The sequence below is a fragment of the Pangasianodon hypophthalmus genome, chromosome 26 (genome assembly GCF_027358585.1).
Source record: "Pangasianodon hypophthalmus isolate fPanHyp1 chromosome 26, fPanHyp1.pri, whole genome shotgun sequence".
Taxonomy (NCBI): Eukaryota; Metazoa; Chordata; class Actinopteri; order Siluriformes; family Pangasiidae; genus Pangasianodon; species Pangasianodon hypophthalmus.
The window spans coordinates 157,501-177,134 of NC_069735.1; the positions used below are offsets into that span (position 1 = coordinate 157,501).

At 40.5% G+C, this 19,634-nt stretch overlaps 2 protein-coding genes across 4 annotated transcripts in view; one reads left to right on the plus strand and one right to left on the minus strand.

The window, feature by feature from the left end:
- Nucleotides 1–7,091, plus strand: part of trim2b (tripartite motif containing 2b) — a 13,029-nt gene extending 5,938 nt beyond the window's left edge. For both annotated transcript variants that reach the window (XM_053230011.1, XM_026910893.3), the window contains 8 exons: nucleotides 62–242; nucleotides 415–1,177; nucleotides 1,495–1,595; nucleotides 1,911–2,078; nucleotides 3,265–3,433; nucleotides 3,917–3,987; nucleotides 4,770–4,910; nucleotides 5,145–7,091. In XM_053230011.1, coding sequence (XP_053085986.1) covers nucleotides 62–242; nucleotides 415–1,177; nucleotides 1,495–1,595; nucleotides 1,911–2,078; nucleotides 3,265–3,433; nucleotides 3,917–3,987; nucleotides 4,770–4,910; nucleotides 5,145–5,297 — 1,747 coding nt within the window. In that variant the 3' untranslated portion in view covers nucleotides 5,298–7,091. The remainder of the gene's footprint in view (nucleotides 1–61; nucleotides 243–414; nucleotides 1,178–1,494; nucleotides 1,596–1,910; nucleotides 2,079–3,264; nucleotides 3,434–3,916; nucleotides 3,988–4,769; nucleotides 4,911–5,144) is intronic.
- A 387-nt stretch (nucleotides 7,092–7,478) lies between these two features.
- Nucleotides 7,479–15,224, minus strand: rnf175 (ring finger protein 175). 2 transcript variants are annotated; one of them, XM_026910892.3, is made up of 9 exons: nucleotides 15,084–15,224; nucleotides 14,042–14,079; nucleotides 12,886–13,027; nucleotides 12,232–12,386; nucleotides 12,007–12,114; nucleotides 11,167–11,287; nucleotides 10,606–10,739; nucleotides 10,246–10,347; nucleotides 7,479–10,079 (listed from the first exon to the last, which is right to left on the minus strand). In XM_026910892.3, the coding sequence occupies exons 1-9, from the start codon at nucleotides 15,102–15,104 to the stop codon at nucleotides 9,959–9,961; spliced, it is 942 nt and encodes a 313-aa protein (XP_026766693.1). In that variant the 5' UTR covers nucleotides 15,105–15,224; the 3' UTR covers nucleotides 7,479–9,958. The 2 variants fall into 2 exon arrangements, with proteins under 2 accessions (XP_026766693.1, XP_034156238.1); XM_034300347.2 differs by lacking the exon at nucleotides 15,084–15,224 and adding an exon at nucleotides 14,901–15,077.
- Nucleotides 15,225–19,634: the final 4,410 nt, after the last annotated feature.

Sequence of the window (19,634 nt, forward strand, 5' to 3'; positions counted from 1 at the left end):
CTACTGTATGGAAAGTTGTTTAGTTTAGTTTGATTGTCTGAATTGGTTGATTATCATCCAGGCTTCCCCAGATCAGAGATGCTGTACAGACACTGAAGGACATCCTGCAGCAGCTGAGCACTCAGAAGAACTGTATCGAGGAGGACATCCACTTCTCCTTTAGTGAGCTGCACAAGACCCTGGACACACGTAAGAGTGTCCTGCTCATGGAGCTAGAGGTCACCTATGGATTAAAGCAGAAGGTGTGTATGAATGCATGCACACATTTTATTCATTCATCAAGAAACACAATGTGCAGCAATTAGTGGAGTCACAGGACATTGCATTTCCAAGTAAATGATAGAATTTATGTTTATTTATTTCAGTTGTTCAGATGGACTGAAGCAGAAGGTTCATGTGTTTGTATGGTTTTAGGTACTGCAGAATCAGTTAGACACTCTGCTTAAAGAGGAGGCTGAAATCAGCAGTAACTGTAGTCAGACAGGAGAGGCGTTGGATGGGGCAAGTGAGGCTGTTGTTCTGCAGACTCATAAAGACTTTGGAGAGCGACTGAGTGAGCTGGCCAGTCAGGGCCTTCCCCTCCAACCTGAGGAGAACGATCAGCTGGAGCTTATGATGGAAGTGGAAGGACTTCGTAAGTCCATCCACAACCTGGGTGCCATTATCACCACCAATGCGGTAGCCAGCCAGACTGAGGCTTCAGGAGATGGTCTAGAGCAATGCATTGTAGGTCAGCCAACCTCCATCATCATAACCACCAGAGACAAGTCAGGGGGCCTGTGCAAGTCAGGCAATGCTGTCATCTCGGGAGAAGTCTTCACACCTGATGGCAGTGTCATGGATGGAGAGATTTTGGATCATAAGAATGGCACCTATGAGTTCCTGTACACGTTGCACAAGGAGGGGGACTTTAGTCTGGCGCTGAGACTCTATGATCAGCACATCAAGGGAAGCCCCTTCCGGCTGAAGGTCACCAGTTCTCCAGACGATTCTCCCACCACCACGTCTGGAGCCAACGCTGCCTCCACAGGCTCCAGTGATGGTGGTGCGAGGAGACGGAGTGCCAAGTCCCCGGGTAGCAGGAGCCGACAGAAAGGGCTGCGCAGAGGTGGGAGCTTGTTCAGCACACCCAAGAAGAAAGTAAATCCCATTGAAGATGATCTTATCTTCAGAATCGGTAAGCACAATAACCACCAGATTTAGCTCCTGTTAAATAGACGTGGTCTAAATAGACGTCATCAGTAATGACCACAGAGCATGAAGTGCAAATCATATATTCTATTGAATCAACAGGGTTTTATTTCTGAATCCTTGCATACATGCACCTTCTTGAGTCACTCTGAGTTAATTAACTGTGGCTCACAACAACCTCTTAATCAGACAATTTGTTATTAGCAAGGAAGCGTGTGGAGAATAAGATCATATCCTTCTTTCCTTACAGCATTGCTATAGTCTTCAGTCTGGTCCCTTATTCGTGATTTATTTATTCCACAGGAACAAAAGGAAGGAATAAAGGTGAATTCACCAATCTACAGGGTGTAGCTGCCTCATCAGGAAGTATCCTGATTGCAGACAGTAATAATCAGTGTGTGCAGGTGATTAGAAGTCACTTTTTCATCAATGTCTAAAAATTGCAATTAATTCTCAATAAAAGAATGTTTAATTGCTATGGGATCAAACATGAACATCAAGGCTTAGCATTTATTGTCTTTTAAGACATTTCTTCAGTCATTTTTGCTTTAATTTTCAAAGGTATTAGTTAAATACTCCTTTTATAAGTGATTGAATAGGTCACTTATTAGGAATTTATTAGGAATATTGAATTGCACATAAATAGCTTAAGACTCTTTTACATTAATGTTCCAAAATAAGCACTGATTGCTGTAGTTATATTCCATTTGATTGTTCAGATCTTCTCCAATGAGGGAGAGTTTCAGAGCCGGTTTGGAGTTCGTGGCCGTTCACCGGGGCAGCTGCAGAGGCCCACTGGTGTCGCTGTGCATCCAAATGGTGACATTATCATCGCTGACTATGATAACAAGTGGGTTAGCATCTTCTCCAGTGATGGCAAATACAAGGTGAATGCTCTTAAATGTCACAGTAACAGTGCACTCCAAGAAACAGGTTCCCAATGCTAGTCCTGCAGAACCCTCTCTCCTGCACATTTATGTTTTTTCCTGCTCTGACACCTGATTCAACTCAGGAAGGGCGGTTAAGTAATTTATTAGTGGAATCAGGTGAGTTAGGAATGCTAAAACAATAAACAGTAAAAAGGGCAGGACAGGGTTCTCCAGGTTCTCCAGGACCAGGGTTCAGAACCTGTACTCTAAGAGGTAGAATGCTGATTTTGTATTTGCATGCTTGGTCAGTTCTGGCTCATGTTTGAGGAGAACTAGACATTCAAAAGAGCAGAATACAAAGGATTAATGGAATCTGTGGAAAGGAATTGCAGTGCAAAATAACAGAGCATTTGTTCTTACATAACAAATACAAACGTACATAACAAAGCATCTCTGTCTTTAGACTTTGGTAAGAGCAACAGAGACACAGAGCTGTTCAGAGTAGAGGCTCATTCCATTACTGAGGAGCGAGGACACTGAAGCAGAGAGATGTTGAGTTTATATTTATTCATTTGGCAGACACTTTTATCCAAAATGACTTACAACTGCAAAGCACATGAGGGTTAAAGGACCCAACAGTGGGTACTGGGATTCAGTTCACATTCACGCTCTGGTCAGTAGTCCAAGCCCTAACTGTTCAGCCATCGCTGCCCTACAAACCTTTGGCTCTCAGATATTACAAAGGTCAGGGACCAAGAGGGTGTTTTCAAAACAGGTTTGAACCTTTAGTTCAAGACTGATGTGTATATCTGAACAGAGGTACAATAGGTCATGTGGTGCAGACTTGATCTCAGTAAGCAGGCGCATGAGGTTACGGACCTGGTAAGAAGCAGGAGATAACTAGAGCTTGTATAAGAATTTGAAGAGATTCTATAGGCATAAAGGGTCAGGGTGTTAAGAAGAAATCTTCAGACTGGTGGATGTGATGTGCTCAGAGAAGTTGAGTATGTCACCCAAATCATTCCCAAGATTCATAGCTGTGAGTGCAGGATGGACTGTGAGGGTGTCAGTAGTGATTCAGCATGGGAGAGATGTGACACCTGGTAGGTAGATCAGTTCTGTTTTGTTGAATTTCATCTAAAGGTGGAAGAATAGGAAAAAGAGATATCGATAACATTTATTGATGGATCTTTCTGTTCTGTAGGCTAAGCTGGGGTCTGGTAGGCTGATGGGTCCAAAGGGCGTCTCTGTGGATCAGAATGGTCACGTTATTGTTGTGGACAACAAGGCCTGTATGGTGTTCATCTTCCAGCCCAGTGGGAAACTTGTAACAAAGTTTGGCAGCAGAGGAAACGGTGACAAACAGTTCGCAGGTAATATAATACGCAGCACTCAGTATTACACACAGTGTAAGCATGTGTATAAAGATACCACATGATTTACAATCGCACGATCCGGTGTCACGAGCTGAGGATGGGTTCCTTTTGAGTCTGGTTCTTCTCAAGGTTTCTTCCTTGTGTTGTCTCAGGGAGTTTTTCCTATATATTTTATTTTTTTGTGAACTCTTTACAGTACAGCCCCAGAATTATTGGCACCTTTGGTAAAGACAGGTAAAAGATGAAGAAAATACATCATTCATTCATCTTCAGTAAGCACTTTATCCTGGTCAGGGTGGTGGATCTGGATCTCGGGAACACTGGGTGTGAGGTGGGAATACACCCGGCTACGACGTGTTGCCAGTACATCACCATGCACACGCACATTTACACACTCATTAACACCTAGGAGCAATTTAGAGTCATCAAGTCACTTATACAGAAATTCTGCAGCTGAATTTACACTCTTTGTCTTTGCAGGACCCCATTTTGCTGCAGTCAACAATAATAATGAAATAATTGTCACTGACTTTCACAATCATTCAGTCAAGGTAAGCAACACCAAATAAAACTCAAATGTTCTTTAACTATCTTTTTAATAATGAGTCATGTTACAGCAGTTTGGGTTAAGTGCTCAAGTTTAGAACAGTAAGTTCACAGAAGCTCGGAGAAACTGGAACTCTCTTCAACTCAAACTATGATTTGGATCCGAAAGTTTTATTACAGCCTCCATGCAGCATCCTGATGGAGACATGAGCATGTGTAACAGCTTAACTTTAACAAGAAACAATATTTCATATAATTTCACCACAACACCTACTGTATGTAAGGAATAAAAACTTTGGGGCATGCTGTTGTAGTAAAATAATCAACAACAGGGAAGTGTGAGCAAGCGTAATACTGTTACCAATCTGAAGTTGATTATTTTCCTGTAACAGCACTTCCCCAAGTGTTTTATTCCTCTCGTACCACAGCATTTTGCCAGCACTAACAAGTTTTTATTTATTAAAAAAAAACTTGTCATAATTTTAATCCATTTATAGTTACATTTAATGTTGTGGAACATCGGTGAAATGAGTTGGTTCCTGTTGTCACTTACGTTATAGCAGCTATAAACACTCGTTCCCTCACCAGCCTCTCTTTATTCTCTCTCTTGAAGTTAATAAATCAATTATTAATTAATATAAACCTGTGATTTGAATTAAACCTGCACTCAGAGCTGCTGTTATAGTTACAGAATCCAGAATTCTACAGCGCTGTGGGATAATCCAGCATTAATCCCTGCTTTCGTTTGTCCTCCAGTTTATTAGATTGGTTCTGTTCTTATTTACAGGTGTTCAGTGCTGAAGGTGAGTTCCTGCTCAAATTTGGCTCAAACGGTGAAGGCAACGGTCAGTTCAATGCTCCCACAGGCGTCGCAGTGGACGTTAACGGGAATATCATCGTAGCTGACTGGGGAAACAGTCGCATACAGGTATTAAAGCTAAGAGAATCACGTTCATGTTTACATCTGTGAGCTCTTACCACTCCTGAATCAAGCCATGAAGTACCACGAATACCTGGTACAGGTGTGCTCAGAGGCGAGAGTAGAAATGTGGACCGTCTCTGGGACTCGAGCGTCAGTTTGGAAAAGCATCAGTAGTGTTTACACTTAAACGCCATCACGTGAGTGTAATAAACTGTGTACTCACCCCCTCTGTTCCGACAGGTGTTTGATGGAAGCGGTTCTTTTCTGTCCTACATCAACACAGCGGCGGATCCTCTTTACGGGCCGCAGGGTCTCGCCCTGACCTCTGACGGCCATGTTGTTGTGGCTGACTCCGGTAATCACTGTTTTAAGGTGTACCGTTACCTTCAGTGATTCGGTACTTCATAGATCCGTATCCATCTCTTGCACTTCTGCTGCAGATCCATCACGCTTACTCTCCTGCGCTAACTGCTTCGTTCTTGCTGGAATGGATCGATGCGTCTTGAATAATTATTGTCAGTGCTATGAGATGAATATTTGGGAGAGCTGAGGCTTGTAAAGTTAAAGTGTGGTCACATTTAGCTTCCAGGTTCAGTCTACATGCAGGAATCAGTTCACACTGTACACATTTGCGTATTGTTTTCATTTCTCACCCTGTAGAAAAGTTTAGCTTAGGTGAACTTTGACCTCACTCTTTGACCCTTTAATAAACATGGAGGAATCTGGAGTTTTGCCTCTCGCCAACCTTTTATAACTCAGTGCTGCAAAAATACAGAATTTAAAATAGTTATTAATACTTTAGCATTGAATTATTCACTTAATAATTATGATATAATATCATCATCATCATCATATAAAGTGTTAAATTTGACACTTCATTGTAGGATTATTTCATCTGTTCTTGTTCAGAATTTTTTTGAACCAAGTTTTTTTTTCTTTTTTATTTCTCTTGTGGCTGAAAGCGTCGTTTTACACGACTGTCAATCACTCCAGATTCCAGTACCAAGTGACTCATCTGCTGTTTTATTGAGGAAAAAGAAGAGTGCTCTTTTGGCGTATTTTTGAGTGATGACCCTTAGCAGCGTTACTCCAGTGCTAAAATGCAGAGCTCCTACACAAAACACGTAAAGATTGCCAGGTCTGGAGTTTTAATGTGACCACAGCTTTATTTAGCAGCCACTCACAGCCACGTATTTGCTGCACTGTAGTAGAGTTTTATGAGATCTGACGAGCATGTGTTTGGGGATTGAACCTGAGACGTCTCGGCCTTCACTGCTAAACCTGAGTTATGCCTCGTGCATGTGAACAACATTACACTGAAATTCAGCAACGTTCTCCATCACTGTTCTTTAAGACTGAATTTAATGACACTATTTAAAGTCGCATACAAACTTCACATGTTTAATTCACGCTGCACGTTAAAGCAAATTCCTGATGGTCACGTCCATCTCTCAGTGATTTCAGTGCACTTAGTAAATAAAATCTAGAATAATATATAACACACATTGATACTTTATAGTACATGGACTTTGCTCTGTGCTATTAGACTTTGGAAGTGTAAGAGCTCTAAAAGTAGATCCACATTAACACGCTGTCGTCTCGCCTTCTTATAGGACTTTACTAGCAAATATCAGGCCTCTATTTTTATTTTAAAATATTTAAAAGGGAAAAAAATCTCTATATTTATGTATTTATCTTGACTAATGTTTCAAAGAAAAGTGCAAAAAGTGGTGAGTTTTTCTAGTTTGTTGCAGGATGTCTATTAATAGTTTTCTCTTTGGCCAGTAGGTAACGTAATAAAGCTCTTTAATTCAGCGCCAGGGTCGATATCGAACTCTTTCAATATTTCTGCTATATACACATCTATATATGGGATCGTTTCATATTGGCATGTTTTACCAACTCGTAATAAAAGAACAGCCTGGTTAATTCACTCATAATACGTTTCAATGGCAATAGTACTTCCATCATCACTCTAACATAATCCCTATTTCAGATTTTTGCTGTCACATTAAAATCCTGCGATTCTGTCGGATTTTGTTCGGATTGTTTGTTCACTGTTGTACAGTTTCATTTGTACTGAAAAAAAAGAACAATCTAGGAATGTTAAATTTACTAGATGATTTAAAATTCCGCTTGAATGTTCATGCTCTGTAAAAAAAAAAAAAAAAAAAAAAAAAGCTTTAATGTGTTATTTTTACCAGAAATGCCATAAACCAAATTAATTCCCAATTCCCTTCATTGAGGTTTGCTTGTTTACAGTTTAAAGCTTTGATTTCTAATGTTGGTGTCAATGTCGAGAAGTCATGATGCTGAATAACATTAAAATATGATTATTAACTGCAGAAATGTTTGTGCATCTTTTCTAGGAAAATTATAACTGAACACATTTTTTTCTCACCGTTTACACTCAGTGTTTTTGCTTCTAATCTTCCCAGGAAAAGTGAACAACAAGAAAAAAAGAAATTATTACAAACTGTTAACATTGTAATTTATCATAAACCAAATAGCGTCTCTTTAAACATGTGCCAACTTTAAAAAGTAGGAAAAAGCACCAGACGGAAATAAGAAAAATCAGTATTTATGCATTTTTATTAACAACTGAATGTTAAATGCAATTCCATTCAAATATTCTATTAATTACACTAAACAAATAAAGTAAATAAACCAAATAAATCAAATAACTCAAATAAAACAAATAAAATATATAAATCAAATAACTCAAATAAAACAAATAAAATATATAAATCAAATAACTCAAATAAAACAAATAAAATATATAAATCAAATAAAACAAACAAAATAAAATAAATAAACCAAATAAATCAAATAAATCAAAGACGTCAAATAAAATATATAAATAAAATAAATCAAATAAAACAAACAAACCAAATAAAATTAATAAACCAAATAAATCAAATAAAATTAATAAACTAAATAAATGAAATAAAAGAGATTATTCAGCTCACTCGTCACTCTGATCTGAATCTCACTGAATCACACCAGTGCAGTTTAACTGTTTTTGTTTTTTTATTATTGTTTATCTGGCACGCTGTGATTGCTGCACCATGTTGCCGTGTACATTACATTCATTTGTTTTTCATGTCAAAATCTGTGTGCGTGGTCTCTGGGTGGGAGGGGCATACTCTCTCTCCCTGTCAATCACAGTGACACGAGCCAATCGTGGATGTCTGTGAGCTCATGTATGTGGAAGAGGGCAGACGGCGCTTTCCTAGCTGCCGTACGTTAGAGGAGAGCGGACTGATGGGTGGGAACTGGCAGCTCAATTAATTATTTTTTAATTTTGGGCCAATTATTTTTGGGCTACTTTAGTTTGGGCCAAGAAAAACTTAAAGTTAAAATACAAATCAGTTTGAATGAATGCGACGTACACGCGCCTCACACCAGCCTGATTTCTAATATATAATCTATAAACCTGAAAATCATACAACTAAATCAACTGACACCTTTAGTCAGGTTTTTGAGTGAACATCATTCATTTTCACTTCGCAAATGAAGCAGCACAAAAAGCAGGAAAAGCACAAACATTCCTGAACTGCAGTAAACAGTGGCATTAGTGTGCACGTGTGTAATACTGTGATGTGCAACGGCAGCAACTTAAACATGGAAACACAATTTATTATGAACCTACATCATGTTCTTAAAGTGCAAATTTAAATCATTTTAACAAATAAATAAGATTCTGATGCAACACTATCGCTTCAGCTAATCGACTTTCACATCACACGAGAATTATTTCATGCAAACCAACAAACAAACCAGCAGATTTAGCAGCATCCCGTCACAGTGAGCTGTTCCGAACTTACAGAACGGATTTCTGAGAAATAATGACAGTCATGTGACAAAAATCCACAAACGTAACACAAAGTACGACACACTGAGGAGATCTGCGACATCTAATCAGCAATCGACACTCCGCTACTGACTTCACCTTAACGCCAAACAACTCAACACCTGGATCGTATGAAACACAGGTAAAGTGTGATCACACTCCCATGGCACGTTAATCTCAATTTGTAAATGATGTCATAATAACACACACATCACAATTTAAATAAACACTATTTTAACTAACAAAACTGTCTTGCTAAATAAAGACGTGTGTAAAGACAGACGCTTTAACTTTGATATGTCTGTAATTAAGCAGCTGAGTAAAATATTGCGTTTCTCAGACTTCATTAGCAAAATCCAGAAGAAAAGCTAGTCCTGATTCTGTGCTACGACTAAACGACCTGTAACTAAGGAACAGACTTAAAGCCGTGCGGTTTTAGGAAATTAATCAGCGATGGAGTGATGCAGAGCTGTAACAGCACGTCTGGAAGTGTTTTATTCCTCTTATACCACAGCAACTTGCCAACAATTAATCAACAACACGAGACTTTTTATCTGTTTATAGTTACGTTTAATGTCGTGGAACGTCTTTGAAACAAGTCAGTTCCTGTTCTTCTTTACGTTACAGCAGCTATAAACAATCGCTTCCTCACCAGCCTCCCTTTTTTTAAAGTGCCGACACTGGAGACTCCTTACATTAATGTTAAATAAACGTCTCCTTACAGAAAACTACACATCGACCATTACACGTTTTTATTCCGTTTATCATCAGCAAAGCGTCCGCTGTACGCGTCCCTGTGAATGAGCCGTTACTATAGAAACGATAAGGTATGAGAGCGAGCGCATTAATATAAACCTGCTCTACTGTCAGAGCTGCTGTTATAGAGAACTAATCAACACCTTCTGACCAATCAGAGTCCAGAATACGACAGCACTGTGGTGTAAGAGTGTACAATACACAATAATAAGCTTCGACAGGAGTAATAAAGGCCACTTATGAGGCGTGTGTGTGTGTGTGTGTGTGTGTTTCAGTTGCTGTAACTTGTTTTTGAGAATTATTATAATTGATAAAGTCCGAGGCTGCCATGTTGTTTATCAAATAAATAAAATGCTACAGAAGACATTTCCTACATTAAGTCATAATTTATAAATAAATAATTCGGTAAACAACTGCACACTTTTTAAAGACGCTTAATGACACTTTACTCGAGACCAAGTGAAAAATTTATCCCGTGCACAATACCGATGATGATCGGCTGCCAAGCAACCAGGTATCTGAGCCAATCCAAAAGCTGGCCGTACAGGACGTGTGTCCTCTCCCAGCTGGAGCTCACGTTTAAGGAAGAAAAAACAACAAACTAGAGGTTTTATATCTATAGACGCTTTACACACAACTTCATCTGAATGCAAACATTAAATACCACAAAAATATAGTATAAAAACACCTGGATCAGTTCATCTGATGGAATAAAATAAAGGTGAAGGATACGGGTTGTTCATCATTCTTTTCAGGTCGACCTTCTCGTTGCAGTATGGACACGTCTGCTTCTTTCCCACAATGCACCAGCCACGAATACAGAACTCATGAAATCTGTCAGCCAACAACATTAACATCTTTAACATCTCAACGTTTCAGAAATCTTCAGAGCAGAAAAACTCATCAAGAATTCAACTCCTAGTAAAGAAACTGATAAACGTTTTTACATTTTCAGATATTACTGAGTGTAAAAACGTCACAGTCACGTGTCTCACATTTATCGTTTAGTTTAGTGTCAAAACTTTAAGGAGTTTTTGATGAAATAAGCCGTGCAGTGGAATGCTCCTGAAAGCCCTCAACAGCTTAGCGTACATGTGATTGCAGGAGAGCTGGTAGGTGTCCTCGATGGCGCCCTCCTCGTCCACGTCCACTAAAGTCTTCTGTCCACACACGGCACATATATCACGGCACAGACTCCGAGACGGCATTCCACCCATGTTATAATACTGAAACACACAAAACGGGAAAATGCTGGAAAATTTTCACACTTTTTAGGAGAACTTGATGCTGAGGAAATGTCAGATTGCAATTATATACAGGAAGGAATAAAACACTTGGGTCATGCTGTTATAGGAAAAGAATCAACAGCAGGGTGGTGTGATGAAGCAGAGTTACTGATACCGCCATACAGTTGATTATTGTTCCATACCAGCACATCAACATGCGTTTTATTCCTCTTACACCACAGTAACAGTCTCCTTACAGAATCCGTGTACTGGTCCCTGTGTGAGCTGTTACTACAGACTGGAAAAATGCAACACTGGGATCTCGTTAATAAAAAGATTAATTATGAAATAAATGAACGTATAAAACACCAGAAGTGTGTGAATAAGTTCACGTTATGGGACCGGTGTTTAAATGAAGAGGATTTACCCCGATAGTGGACGCCATGTAGTCAGAGCAGATTTCAGCGAAGTCTCGTCCCATCACTCCATAGTACAGTCCGTAGAACAGCATGACCACGCCCACATCCATCGAGTCCTCCGCTCTGATCCTGGCCAATTAAAACCAGCCGCTTTTCCTCATTTACACTCGTTATCAAAACCAGAAGCAATGAACTTCATTTAATATTTTAACATCCATTTAGACCAGACGTGTCAAACTCATTTTGGGACCAGATTCCGTTCGGTACGTCCAGTGAGTGACGAACATCACAAACGCTTTCTCTTACACGTCTGCATTCATCAGCTTTTATCTGAATAATACGTAAACACACTGCAATTCATTTCCCAAATGATGGTTTTACTATGCAGACACCGTGGCTTGCGTAAGTATTCACCCCCCGAATGTTCCCACATTTCGACACAGAATAGGCCACAATATTGTAGTAGGAGGTAAAAATTGTATGTAGTTATACTGCAAAATTAGTTCCAAATAAAAAGGTAAAATTTGTGACTGCATAAATATTCAACCACATTATTGTGAAACCCCTACATTAGATCTCTAGGAACATTTTTAACTTTCCAATGAAGAATTAGATCATGACACATTTATTGAGTAGCTGAGTTTATAGCCCTGAGATTATTGCTCTATTTCGCCCCCTAGTGGAATAACAAAGCGTTCGTTTTCACATTCGATTTTATTCAGTTGTGAATTCTAATTTCATTTAGTGGTCCAGAAATCTTTATGGGTAGGTATGTATGTTTGACACCTCTGATTTAGACAAACTATTTCAGCTTGTTGAAGTCGGATGCTGAGGCAGAGTGCACATACCTAAAGAAAACGTTGAATCCGAACAGCGTAAACATAATGGCGAGGTAACCGAGTACACCTACAGCGTAGCTCAGCTTGTAAATGAGCAGGAACCATTTATACACCATCCTGTAAAACATCACAAAGGCCGTTTCTCTTTATAATAACTTTATAATAAAACTTTATAATAAAAATCATATAAGAAGTGCACTAATGTTGAGTAAAATGACTGATTATTCTTCACACCTGGGCGTTCTCCCGGACAGAGGTTTGCGTGTGGCTCTGAATATGACGTAGCTGGTGATGACGGAGAACATGCCCCATGTGGACAAAAACCGCCACCAGTACAGCTTTATGGTAAAATACAGAGGCACCACCCACATCTGCAGGAGTGTCACTAACTGCTCACACACACACACACACACACACACACACACACACTGAAATCTCTGCAGTATTTAAACAGAAGAACAATCATCTGTTCAGTGAGAAAAAACTAAAACTCCTTCACTCCTGAATCCTTTTTCCTCTTACAGTAAACTATCCGATTCTTTCACTCCTATTTGTTTTGTTTACATTCGCACTCTCTCTCCTGATTGGCTGTGGCTCCTGCCAGTCACTGTACAGTCAGACTTCTTTCAGGCCTGAAGTTTCTATGTGATGATGTTTCATTGACCACAGACCAGAATCTTAGTCCAGAGAACCAACATTACGTTTAGGCCAAATCAATACGTGTGGAATTTAAATTAATCCAAACGAATCACTGAAACCACGCATCCCAAACTGTGAGTCATTAAACACAGCGTAGCTTCATCTGATAAACCAAGATTAAAAGCCTGCTTGTGCTGATACTGCTCTTTATCAACATTTCTAATCAATCAGTTCTGCAGAGAGACTCACGGTGTACGATCTGCAGTGTCTCTGTTTCCACTGCACCAGAACGATCTGAGCGACCACCAGCGTGGCGATGAGGATCAGGACCATCTCAGCGTGCATGGCCTCATGGCCTCGGTGCTTCACGTGCAGTTTCTCGTGCTGTACTCTACAGAGAAGTGCACAGGAGCGCAGATGAACACCAACATGCCATAAACACTCACCTAAAATACACACCAGAAAGTCTGCGCAGTAATGAACTCGTCCTGACACACACACACACACACACACACATGCAGGAATGCTCCTATACACTCTTTTGTTTCAGAGATTTGGGTCAAGGCCAGAGAAAGGCTTTGCTCATTACAGTGTCACGAGATATAATTACAAACACACAGAACATCTTTACACACAAAAACATGATGAAGTCCAGAAACCACACGGTGAGGAAGTCAGTATGGTACAGAAATAGAAAAAGTCAGATCAGTGTAACTCTAATCCCGGCTAGAGCTCGGCAAAATGACAAAAATATCATTACACATCAATTCTCAAATGCTTTTCTACGATACACCAAATGTATCACGATATACAGGCGAGCTAATGATTTCACAAAAATAAAGAAAAACCTGTCTGATGATACTTTAGTTAACGGTAACAAAAATATTTGCATTTTTAGTTTTACATTAAAAAAAGTTTTTATTTAAAAAGATGTTAACATCGCATAAGCCATTTCCAATCAGCTTCTAAGTGTTAAAACAAAATATTAAGAGCAGTAATAAAAAAGATACGATATCTCAGAAAAGCTTATTGTTCTATAATTTATCACAACACTGCAGTTATATTATCATCCGATACTCTCAGCACTAACACCTGCTTCTGCTCACGAGCCTGCAGCAAAAAATCCAACTTCTGTCTGAGTCCAGAGCGCAACGATTATTCATTATTCCTCACGCCACAGACAGCAGAAAGAACACGCCGCCACTCCAACGCGCCGCCACTCCAACGCGCCGCCACTCAAAACCTAAACCTTACTTTACCTTTAAAGCTTCAAAACAGAGTCATAACAAGTGATTACACAAATAACACACACATAAAACACACACACAACACAAATAACACACAAATAACACACACACATAAAACACACACACAACACAAATGTAGAAAAGAAAAACAGACTTACTTCCAGTTTTCTCTGTAGGACATTTTTGAAAGATCTTCCTGCATAAAACACAGAATTTCATTTATACGTTTCTAAAATATTTACATAAGAATAAATGCGTCTTTTCTCCACGTTAGTGATTAGTTTCCTCTAACAGCATGCCTTGAAATGCTTTATTCCTCTTATACCTCACTAGCTTGTCAACTATTTATGTTTTATCTGTTTATAGTTACATTTAATGTTGAAACGAGTCAGTTCCTGTTGTCGCTTACGTTATAGCAGCTATAAACACTCGTTTCCTCACCAGAGTCTCTTTATTCTCTCTCTTCACGTTAATAAGAGAAAGAATCGCAGCTTGTTCCGCATGTTACTGAGAAACCGCAAAGAAGCGTAAACTCCTCTGTCCTGAAGACGTCGGAAAAAAAGTTAAAGTTACAGCTTTACCTCTGACTGTTACAGAGCGCTGACACTGGAGACTCCTTCCATATCAGTGATTACACACGTGTTTCATCTGTTTATTATTAGTGGCCTGTTTATAGCTGCTATAACACAAGTGTTAAATGTAACTATAAACAGATAAAAACTCTGACATTTTGTTCTTTAATCATGTAAACAGTAATTGTTGGTAAACTGCTGTGGTGTAAGAGGAATAAAACTCTTGGCTTGTGCTGTTAGAGGAGAAGAATCAGCTCTGTGGTGTGCAGTGACTGCGCCTGGGGCTGACTGTTTTCCTGCAGCTGCACGCCGCTCAGGCAGTGGCACTGGCGGAAGTCAGTGTGAACACAGGAAGTGCACAACAGCAACATCGCTCTGTTTCCGGAAGGAGGTCCATGTTAAAGGTTACAATCATAAACTAAACAAATAATAAAACCTCGCTCACGCTGTCAGCGCCACGTACACACAGAGTAACACCTGCACACAACCGGATATCCGGTTTCCGCTAAAATAACCTCAGTACCATCATGCATCAGAATAAACCCGTTCCCGAGTCCTACCCGGGGTTACTGGGGTAATTACTGGGGTATTTACAGGGGTATTTACAGTGCAGAGTGTCTGATGCTACCTGCGCGTGAAGATCAGCCATAGTCGGTCATCTGATCTAACTACAGACATCAGACTCTATACTGAGCACTGCTCCTCATCACCACCTTCATCATCATACCGCTGATCTACAGATACTTATCACGGAAACGAGGACTGGAATATGATGTAAGGATCACCGGAAGTGGGCGGGGCGTTTAACATGTTGCTACGTCAAGCATTTGAACTTCCGGCCAGACCACGGGTTTCAAAATAAAAGTCAGGCATCGACAGCTCCTGGTTTCTCTCCACTGCAGTGGTTTTCAACTGGACAGCCGCAAGGGGGCGTGACATCACAGAAAACAGGTCAAGGATGTCTCAGCCTCCAACTACTAGTGTTCGTACTAATTTAGTTTCAGGGCTAAAATAAAAATACAAGATTTAAAGAATAAAGTCGTTTCAAGAAAAAGTCATAATAATAAAATGGTACAATGTGGAGCGACGTTTGTGCGTTAAAATGAGGAACGATCAGGTTGGTTTTACCAAAAAAAAAAAAAAAAAAAGAAAAAAAAAAAAAAGAAATAGTTTTCTGGCTCATCAGCACCAGATTATTATTATTAAACCTTTGTGTTTATTTAGAAGAAAGAACCAGATGAACTTGAAGGAAATTGTCTCTTTTGTTGAAGGTGAAAAAGCAGTGGTGATCTTCAAGACAGCGATGGTCACATCTGCGGTGTAACATCTGGAAGCAGCGCGCTCGAGTCCCAGCTGCGTTATGGTATATGGCCTCGATATGAGCAACTCTGCAGCCACAACAGTCTGAACGGGGGGCTTTCAGTTTTCTCTCACGGGCAATACCTGCCTCAAGTCACCTGGTAGCCAAAGTGTCTAGTTCATAAATATATATTTTATCAAGAAAGACAAAACTCTGCATAAATATAGTGAAAGAAAGAACTGGATATAGAAAGAGATGGTGGATTGGTCACTGCTGGATCACAGAGTCAAAGAAAAATAGAAAAAAATACAACTGTTAAAAAGAAACACAACCACTGAATACAGACAATAAAGCAAGAATTTTTGCCTAAAGCAAATACTTTGCAGTACATCATTTATTTCAAGTAGTAAAGGGTCATCAAGATCCAAAAAATAATTAGAAGCTTATGTAGCTGTTATGATTTTGGGGGAAATTTATAAATTTATCTCTAATGAGCGAATCAGAGGTGATGGTGGTGAGGAAAATCACTCTGAGATGATATGAGGAAGAAACCTTGAGAGGAACCAGACTCAAAAGGGACCCATCCTCATCTGGGTGCTAATGGATAGTGCGATTATAAATCATTCCCTTCTATAACTGTGTACTATGTGGTCAACATCCCTCGACAGAGACAGAGAGAGAGAGCGAGAGAGAGGGAAACAGATTATTAGGTATGCTCTTGTCATGTAATGGTTAAAATTACAGAGGCAAGCTGGCAAGAGTGCAAGCAAGGACTCCGGTAAGACTAGCTGTGACAGCATAACTAAAAGGGAGAGCCAGAAGCTAACACAGACATGAGGGCTCCTGGGACATAAAGTGACCAGCCACTCCACCGTCAACACACCTGAGTGAACGCGTGACTCTTATGGCTTTGTAAGAGAAAGCTCTGCTCCCTGCTATAGCCTTCACAATTCAAGGTACCAACAAAGAACCTGCACCTTTTGATCGAAGTAGGCGTTGTGGATCATAAAAGACCAACCATAAAACTTTGAAACACAAGATCAGCTGATTAAACAGGTGGAATCAGGTGTGACTCCTGAGGGGTTGTAATGTAAACCTGCACTCACACCAGGACGTTACAGATTGAATTAACATGGCCATCGAGCAGCCACCCAGTCCTGAGCCTTCTCCAGTCTCACTCTGTCCAGGGAAGAACCCATGCAGCTGGGTCAGGCCCAGCTTATCACTGCAGAACACAATCAGAGATTGAAAGCAGGTGAGCACATCTACTGTGTTCAACTGGGTCACTTCCTTGTCACTTGCCTGCTTTGGCCTAAAGAGGGGGTCCCACCAGTAGATGAGATGGGCTACTGGTGAGCCAAACTACCTCTTCAGTGCCTCTCCTCTGCATACAGATCCAAATCAATCTGTGTTTCAACCAGCTTTCCATCCCCCTGCTAGCTCTGGTCAACTCAGATGCTGATGCACATGATGCAAATGCTGTTTTCTAGATGCAAAACTAGCTTCCCAGGCTAGTGTGCCAGTCGAACGGCTGGAGTCTCCATCACTGTTAATGCTCTGGATGAAAAGTTCCTGGCCTGCATTACTCCTTGTCCTCTCTGGCAACCATGGTTAGCGCATTCAGCTGAACCTGAGCTCCATTTTTCCCGTGGGTGCTGGGACACTTGTGGCTAAAGAGACATAACCCCCACATTGACTGCAGGGAAGATTATCAACTGGAACCCCTTCTGTCATCAAAACCAATCCCGAGAAGATCTGACCAGTGGATGAGTGGCCCACACCTACCAACATGAAGCAACTGCAACATTTCCTAGGCTTCCTAGGGATTACAGCCATGTGGCGGTACCCCTCACCAGACTCACCTCCTCCACCACTTGTTTTGTTTGGACTCCAGGAGCTGGGCTCTCTTCTTTGGCCGGTTCAATTTTACCATCATATACCGGCCTAGTTCCAAGAATATCAAGCCCTGACATTGATTGAGATTGTGGTAAAGGAGGCTCAATGCACCCAACCTGACCCATGCAATGGATCCACTTGCCGCTTATTTGTTCCTGATTCTGCGTGTTCCCAGGTCCTACAGTGGGGCGACTTGTTCCGGTTTGCCTGTCACCCTGGTTCCAGCTGTACACTAGACCTGCTGAGGCAAGACTTCCGGTGGCCAACCATGGATTCTGACAATTGGGCCTTCGTCTCTGCCTGCTACTAGTATGTCTCCCTTTGAATGTTTTCTGGGTTATGTGCCTCCATTGTTTCCTGTACAGGAGAACAACATCGTGGTCCCATCTGTTCAAGCCCACATCCATTGTTGCCTCAAGATTTGGAAAGTGGCCTGCTCCACCCTGCAAAGCTCAAATTACAAAGGTCTATGAGAATCCACCCTTCCTTCCATGTCTCACAGCTAAAGCTGGTCCATGAGAGCCTTCTGTGCTCTCCAGCTGATCCCCCTCCACCCACCAGGGTCATGGATGATCACCCTGCCTCCACTGTCAGGCGGCTGCTGGACGTGTGCCATCAGGGACAGGGCCTGCAATGCTTGGTCAACTGGGAGGGATACGGACTGGAGGGTACCTGGTTGCGCTGGACCCCTAGCTCATCCGGGATTTCCATTGGACCCATCCAGACAAGCCTAGCAGGTCATGTGTAGGCTCCAGTGGAGAGGGGGGTACTGTCATGGTCCAGGCCAAGGCTCTTGTTTGTTTCACACTCCTTTCCACACATCACTACTTACATTTATCCTTCAATAAAACCCATTTTAACCTTCTGTCCCTGAGTCTGCTTTCTCCTTTTGGGTCCAAAATTCTTACAGGCTATAACAATAATGGATTATTCTTCTTTAATGTTGCCTGCTTGTGGTTTGACCTATGAGTTCAATCATGACTATGATTATATGATTAACCTCAATAAAGAAACCACTGAGTGTATGCACTCATGGCTCTTGACATACTGTACAGTACAGAGCTGCCAACACATTCATTTATTGCATCTCACAAATAATTGAAAGCGAAAGAAATTATCTTCAGTGACGCAGACTTACACACCTGAAGCAGCAGCATACAGGTACAGTTCTACAGCCAGGGCAGAAGTAAAGGTAAGTGAAAGAAAGACTTCATTCTGTCTTTCTTTTAACATTAAGTTAAAAATAAATTTGTTAACATTTCTCAGTCCAAAATGGCCAGAAATAAGATTAAATCCACTGGAAAATGAGATAAGATGTTTCTTCATTGTGTACTTCTACAGTTATTACATAAAAGATTGAGCTCATTTAAAAGAACATAAAATTAAAGAAAAAGAAATGTAAAAATATTGTAGTAACCCTAAACTGGTCAGAGGATAAGAAAGGGGTTGGAAGCAGTTGAAGGCAAAATGGTTGACAAACAAAATCTAAAGAATACAAGGCAAACACATTAAAATCTTAACATAGACTTCAGCATCAAAGAAATCTGACTCTGAATGCCTAATATTATAAATGTAAATTAATCATATAAATACAAAAATAAAAATATCATGGTCTAATCTTGAATTCCTTCCATCCTTGTCTTATGGCTGACTGCTGCTTCTCTAATAGGCTTACTGTGTCACATATGTTTACATACAAATAGGGTTATTCCCCCTTTACCGGTTTTAAGATGAGGCCCTGCCATGTCCAGGTCTTTGTTTTACAGCTCACTTTAAAGATATCCTACCTCTTCCACAAACCTACCACATGAAGGTGACAAACAAGTCTACAATTAAGACAGCTCCACCTTTAGAGCCACCACAAAGGACAGTCATCTTTTCCACAAACATTCTGAAAGCATTTCCTGTTTTCTCACCTACAAGATGTTGATTATAGCTGATTATTTCAGGTTTTATAACAACAATTCTGTGTCTTTAGTGTTT